At 39.1% G+C, this 7,472-nt stretch overlaps 1 protein-coding gene across 6 annotated transcripts in view; it reads right to left on the minus strand.

The window, feature by feature from the left end:
- The window catches only part of FANCD2 (FA complementation group D2), a 51,284-nt gene extending 43,993 nt beyond the window's left edge, over positions 1 to 7,291 (minus strand). For 5 of the 6 annotated variants that reach the window (XM_070455554.1, XM_070455553.1, XM_070455555.1 and 2 more), the window contains exons 1-7: positions 7,185 to 7,291; positions 5,596 to 5,688; positions 3,652 to 3,792; positions 3,052 to 3,119; positions 2,783 to 2,886; positions 2,317 to 2,377; positions 1,432 to 1,484 (exon numbers count right to left, since the gene is read on the minus strand). In XM_070455554.1, the coding sequence (XP_070311655.1) occupies positions 1,432 to 1,484; positions 2,317 to 2,377; positions 2,783 to 2,886; positions 3,052 to 3,119; positions 3,652 to 3,792; positions 5,596 to 5,688; positions 7,185 to 7,284 (620 nt within the window). In that variant the 5' untranslated portion in view covers positions 7,285 to 7,291. The other variant, XM_020887533.2, reaches the window with a different exon arrangement.
- Between the last annotated feature and the right edge of the window lie 181 nt (positions 7,292 to 7,472).

Below are 7,472 nucleotides of genomic sequence, written 5' to 3' on the forward strand. Positions count from 1 at the left end.
TACTGAAACAGCAGAATATTTTTTACTGATATAGAAACCTAGAAGGTCAGGTGAGATTACGTCTGTGGAAGTATCAAAAACCATCCATATATGGATTAAAAAAAGTTGGCTCAGTATTATACTCCCTAAGGTGACAGTCTTTGCCTTCTTCCCAGCCTCCTATGTCTAAGTTTTGGATTGTCCCCAACTCCTCTTCTTGACAACACTCAATTTTTGTTTATAATAGTCAAGTTTAACTACTAAAAAAGACTAGCCAGGACACAAATCATCTAGTGAAATCTATTCATCAGGCAAAGCATGAATTTTTAAAGATAAACCTTCAAGTTTACTATTAATACATATAAGACACTGAAAAAGCACATTTTAAAAAGGAGAAAAAAATGACCTGAATCCTCTCATCCAGAAATGTCCATCACTTACATACATGTCTATGTAAATGTATATGAATGACTTTTTGTAACAAAATATTGAGTGAACTGTAAATATGACTTGCAACCTGGATTTTTTTAATTAGATGGTATTATATAATTCTTTTTATAATTTTTAATATCCACATGATATACCTACACTAATTTACTTAACCAATCCCTTATACTTGAAAATCTGTTTACAATTTTTATTTTAAACAGTAATAATATTCATTACTGCTCTCATTCAGAGCTACTACCTTAGGATAAATTAGGAGGTATAGCTGAACATAAAGCAAAATCTAAGGTTTTGATACACACAACCTCCTGATCTTCAGAGTGATTATATTGCTTTATATATGTTTACCAGTGACGTACGAACTGGCTTGTTCATTACACTCAACAAGGGAGATCCTTTGAGAGTAAAAAAAAACATTATTTGAAATTGTTGTCTTTGATTTATTAATGAACTTGGGCATTAAAAAACATTTAATGCTCTTATATTTCTTCTCTGTGAATTATCTATTCATGATCTTTATCTACTTTTCTATTAGGCTGCTCTTTTTCCCCTTATTTTTTAAAATCAAACAAACAAACAAACTGTGTTTGTTTTTCTCTTTTGGCCATGTCACATGGCTTGCAGGATCTTAGTTCCCCACCCAGGGATCAAACCTGGGCCCTGACAGTGAAAGCCTAGAATCTTAACCACTAAAGTACATTTCTAAAAAATGGTAGCACACATACAGTCTAAAACTGAAAAGGTAAAGAACAGTACTAAGACAATATCTGACTCCAACCAACTGGCTCCCCTCCTTGGAAACAATCACTACCACCAGTTTATCATGTATCCTTCTAGGAAAACATAGACATGTTACTAAAATTCCAAAGTCACCACAGTTAAACTTGAGTAGTCACTTAAAAATCAGGAGTCATGATGAATATGCTCTTCAGAGGTACCAATGATGTTTCAGAGCAATCTTTTCAGAGAAACATTAAGTACAACAGGGTATATAACTTCACTTACTTTTCAAAAAGAAATTCTGGCAACTTTTCAAATAAGACTTTGATAACGGCAGGCTAAAAAAGAAGACACAGGGAGTTAGGAGATGGTCTCGAAATGTACAAAAGAAATGAACAATTAGTGGTAATTCTCTCCATCAAGATTCTTAGAGGCAAAACCCTGCTGTAATTGAAATCCTCATTTTAAGAATGTCCACCTGAATGCTTCCTATATTTTGAACAGAACATGTTGGAATACAAAAATTTATCAATAATCCACCCTCTGAAAAATTGCAAAATGACTACCAAGGCAATACTAAAATAATCAGATAATCAATAGTATGATTAATTATAATGACAACTGTTAACCCATGACATGCAAATTTTAACAGATTATCAAATAGTTTGCAATAAAGAAGATTTCTCTTCAGGAGAACAAGGGAGCTCTTATAGATTTAAGTAAACTAAATGATATTCAAGATTTCCAATGAAAAGGAAGAGAGAATGCTAAGATTAACAGTGGGAGAAATTGTCTACTAAATAGAGAGACAAAGAGGAGGAAAATGGCAAAATCTAGTTAATAAGGAAATACAAAGCTAAACGGGAGATGATGCAGATGTGAATATAGCAGAGACATATGTGGCATACAGAGCACATAGCATGAAGCTTTACAAAACAGGAAGCAGAGGCTGACCAAACAAACAAGACTTCAGGATATAATACACTATCAGCTCAGTCCAAACCACAGATATTGCTCTCCAGATTCATCTCAGCAACAGGGCTGTGGGAAACTGCTACAAATTCAAATGCTATTAACCCTGCTCTATCCTGTGCTCCAGCCATTTATACTTGGGCATACACCACAAATCAAATCCATGAGATGTTCACACAAAAAGTGGCACAGCCTTACTTGTAATATGTCAATCCCCAGAAGCAGTTTAATCAGGCTCTTACAGTAAGATGTACCCATGCTGTTAAAAAAAAAGAGAGAGAGAAACTTGTTTTCTATTTTGTGTTACTGTTTTTATTATCCTTTGTCCAATAAAATTGGTTAAATATCTAGTTTTTTAGGAGAAACTATCCTGTTAGAGAAGAAATACAGCACATGAGAAGACAGCTCTTAAGTCACAGAGAAATAAAGAGTTGAAATTATTACCAACAGAGGTGACACACATTCTAGAAAACATTCTGGATTCTTAAGTCTCAGTATCCTGAATTTAATAATTTAAAGGTTAGGCTAAAACTCTGAGAAAAAAGAGAGCTATAAATCAAAAGCAAAATTAAAAAAAAAAAAATTGCATTCTATCTAACCTCCCCACACCCCCCAATCCAACTAGTGTAAAATTTCACCAAGACTCAATGACTCATCTCCACACCTGGTTTCCTCATCCTGCAGACGTTCGCAAGACAAAAGGCAGTTCCTGAAACTGTCCTGGTCCTCAATGTAAGACTCCAGGCCACTAACGAACTCGTCTATTATCTTGGTAACATTAAGAAAAACAAGAGTAAAAATTTTAGTTTAACATTTGATGTGGGTTAGCAAAAATGATTCTAGCACATTCAACTTTATGCCAGTGACTTTAAATTCCCAATTGAAGACTACTGCTGCCAAAAAAAAAAAAAGTACTAGGGAGAAAATACATACTGTGGGATAAGAAGGATGTTTCCTCAGAGTCTGAAAGAGTTTCTTTTGGAAAACGATTTGATCCACAGCTATGAGAAAAGAACACTAGTTGGTCCCCAGTGTCTTGAACACTTCTGACTATAGTCTCCCTTTCCTAACACCTACGTTCCTGTCTGATGAAACTAATAAGGGTATTCTCAACCTAATAAACCCACAGCAAAACAGAATTAGCATTAGTAAAGGACAGCCACTAAGTATTAAAATAAAAAGATGCCATACCCTTAGCTGAATGGAATAATCTATGCTCCCAAAGTAGGGCCTTATATGGCTTTATTTAGAAATTTTCCTCTGCAATTATTCTCACCCAGATAAATACTCTCCGGGTATTTATTTTGTCACAAGAAAAAAAAGTAATACTATATGTGTAACATTCTTTCTTTAAAAAAAAAAAGAACATACTTTACTTAACATGCATTAACTAAAATGTAATTTCAGTTTCATCCTTGTCTCAAGACAGATGGTGCTCCCATTTCTAATCTTCACTGCCTCTCTAGAAAATCCATTATTCAGTTCTGAGCCCTTTCACTATACCCAGAGAAAAGATTTTCATTAAAATATTACCTAGTTGGTTCTGACTCTCTCCTGTTTTCAGAGTAATTCCTGATGTCTTTAGAAACTTTACAAAGACACTGTCATTTTCTTCAACTTCATTGTGAACATGAGATTTCTTTGTCTTTTTGGAAAGTGGCTGCTTCCTGGCTTCTGAAAACAGAAAAAAATTTCAAGAATATAACAAAGAATAGAACAAAGCTTTAAATGTAAATCCTAGAACAATAACCCTAGGATAGTTGATGGGTTCCTGAGAGACTGTATTGGAACTGATGCTGCAGTGAAATTTTCTCTCTAACAAAGGTCAACAATAACGGCTTGCAGACAAACAGAACAATTAACAAACAATTATTTTCACCTATCCAGTTTTCTTTTGAAGAATTCAAAATATGCCACCTCTAACAAGAATAACCAAAGAAATGTTTTCCACCCAAATTCTAAAGCAGTCAGGGTCTTTCATGTACTCTATAAACCACTGCATTAGAATCACTGAGAAGCTTATTGGAAGCAATATTCTTCCAATTTCTTCCAATATTCTTAGGTCACATCCAGATGTACAGAATCAAAATTTCAAGGCTGGAGCCTGGGAATCTAAATTTTTAATAATTTATATTCTGCAGGCAATAATCCTTACTTGCAGCGAAGCTTGAGAACCAATGATCAGGATGCAGAGGTAGAAAGAATATGGCAGATTCTCCTACCTCATATTTTTGAGTACAAAGTCCAGACTGATTTCATCCCAAAGCTTTCAACCCATGAGAAGTAATTTAAAAAAAATAAGCAAACATAAATAAAACGGTACCTGAGGTTCAGTATGATTATCTACTCTCCTCCCTTAATGAGGCAATGTTAGAATTGCCTTAATAGAGTGGATGAGTATAACACACAAAAGACAATCAACTACTTCTCATAGAAATACTTAGGGCTTCTGTCAATTGCATTCTCATTATAGACAGAATCTGTCCTTTTTCTTTGCCTCTGGTGTGTTTGCTTTGATATGATGCTATTCCTTTATATATCACCATCACAGTATTTATTGAGATCATTAATTTTTTTAAGGGAGGAAAGATGACCATAGTTTTTAAAGGGTTAGGGGCTTCCCTTGGGGCTCAGATGGTAAAGAAGCTGCCTGCAACACAGGAGACCCAGGTTCAATCCCTGGGTCAGGAAGATACCCAGAGAAGGGAATGGCTACCCACTCCAATATTCTTGCCTGGAGAACTCCATGGACAGAGGAGCCTGGTGGGCTACAGTCCGTGAGGGTCCCGAAGAGTTGGACATGACTAAGTGACTAACACAACAGCAACAGGATGTTTTGGGCTTCCCTGGTGGTTCAGTTGGTAAAGAATCCGCCCGCAATGCGGGAGACCTAGGTTCAGTCCCTGAGTTGGGAAGATCCCCTGAAGGAGGGCATGACAATTCATTCCAGTATTCTTGCCTGGAGAATCCCCAAGGAGAGAGGAGCCTGGTGGGCTGCAGCCCATGGGGTTGCAAAAAGTCAGACACGACTGAGCCACTAAGCACAGACTATGTAGTTATCTTTGTGTCCCAGCACCTAAAGGATGTACGATAGGTAAGTTCTTATGTATACAGATTCCTCTCATGTGGAGACTGAAACTCACAGACTTTAAGTGAAAGTGAAGTCGCTAGGTTGTGTCCAACTCTTTGCGACCCCATGGACTGTATAGCCCACCAGGCTCCTCCATCCATGGGATTCTCCAGGCAAGAATATTGGAGTGGGTTGCCATTTCCTTCTCCAGGGGATCTTCCTGGGCATGCCCAAAGTCATACATGCAATTAGAGGTAGAAATTCCAAATCTACACACCTACTGGATTCTGTGTGTCCTGCCTGTTAAGCCTTGATGACTCCAACACTTTAAAGGAGGAACTTTATATCCCTTTTAGTGCCTCACACATTTGCTACAAAAATAAAGCAACAAATGATTAGACACTTACCAGAGGTATCTGCTGTCAGGCTCACTTTATCCTCTGACACTGACAGTCTTCTTTTGGAAATCATTCTGACCAAAGTCTTCTTCAGGTAAGTTACTTTGCAGAACAAATCAGAGAACATAAGTTAGTCTGTAGAAGCTAGATAAATTCTAAGAAGTTAAAAATATTAGCTTGGGGAGGGGGGATCGGGATGGAGAATACATGTAAAACCATGGCTGATTCTTGTCAATGTATGACAGAAACCACTACAATATTGTAAAAAAATATATTAGCTCAAAGACAACAATTAATGCTCTATCCAAAACCAAAGACTTTACAAAATGCTATCTAAAGCCAGGTCTTGAGAAAATTTCAACTCCTCTTTCTGGTCAATACTTGCTTATATTCACGACTTGTTTACCTAGTTGCGTCTTTAGCCAGATCACTTTTCTCTTGCTGAAGAATAAAACCCACAGTTCTCTGACATTGAAGATCCTTCACCATTTAGCCCCAATCTACTACTCCTTTAACTTATTAATCCAAAACTCCAATGTTGGGGCCTGGGCTAGGCATTGGGGTTACATCTGTGAACGAAAAATGATTCCTGCTGCAACTGAAATGCTGTTCTCTGCCTGCAAATTACTCCTTCTCCTTAAAGTCTCAATCAAATGTCCTCTTCCTTGAAAACTGGACTCTTATCCCCAAAGGAGATTACTCCTCCAGCTTTTCTGCTCCAGAGTATATGTAAGAAACCTTAGGACACACTAGACTGAGGGGTTCCTTGAGAGCAGGAATCCAGTGTTGTTTATCTCAGGTATCCCTAGGGCCCAGCATGGTACCTAGCATTAAAAAAAAAATTCTGAGAATATTTGCTAAATGAGAATGGCTGGCAGAAAGGTAAATACTAATATCTAACAGAAACTATTAAGTCTTTTATATCTAATACTTCGTTTATTTCTCACAAAACTTTTTGAGGTAGGTACCATTACTCTCAAGACGCCTGAGTTCAATCCCTCAGTCGGGAAGATCCCCTGCAGTAGGAAATGGCAACCTACTTCAGTATTTCTGCCTGGAAAATTCCATGACCAGTGGCAGAGCTGGGATTCCAATTTAGCAATCCGGCTCCAGGACCTGTCTGTCTCTTAACTACCACCCAATATATAGTTCCAACAATATTTACCATTTACTACTCACCAAGAGTCATGCTAAGCATTTTCTTTATCCTTTGCCTCGTTTACTATTTATAAGCATTATCAACCATTCTACAGAAGGAAAAACTAAGGCAAGTCATGGCCTCAGGACTTCAGGGAACACGCCCTTAACACGTGCTAACCCGTCCAGCAGCCTCAAACCCGGGGAAACCAGGAGGGCTGCCTGGACTAGGTTCTCCGGGGAGGGGCGGGGGGCGGGGATGGGGGTAAAGTCTCTCCTCGCTTCGTCTTTTTAACGACTCAGGAAGGTACCTGGAGGTATTATCCCGCGACTAGACAGCTGAAGAAGCTGAGGTTGAGGGCACGGAGGCTCAGAGGGAAAGGCTAGACTTTGTTGGGACCGAGAAACCAGGCCGTAAGATCGCGAAGCCTCAAGAGACGACGACCGCTGCCCCCACTCACCCACAGAGAAGGTGTCGCCGGCCCTCCTCTTCGACTTTCCCGCCCGGTACGACGCCACACTGACGCCACTGCAGCGCGCCCTCGCCGTGACGTAAAACATCCGCGCCGGAAGTGGGCGGCCCGGCGGCCCGGCTGGGGGCAGGATTCAAGGGGCATCACCGCCGTAGGATCCGGGGCTCGCCTGGTTGAGGGGCGTGAGAAGGCCCAGAGGCGGCCTCAACTAGGACCCGGTTCCCAGACGGAAAGAAGACCCGGTTACACTCGGCCGGGAGCCCACTCTCTGTGAAG

Source organism: Odocoileus virginianus, chromosome 26 (genome assembly GCF_023699985.2).
Source record: "Odocoileus virginianus isolate 20LAN1187 ecotype Illinois chromosome 26, Ovbor_1.2, whole genome shotgun sequence".
Lineage (NCBI taxonomy): Eukaryota > Metazoa > Chordata > Mammalia > Artiodactyla > Cervidae > Odocoileus > Odocoileus virginianus.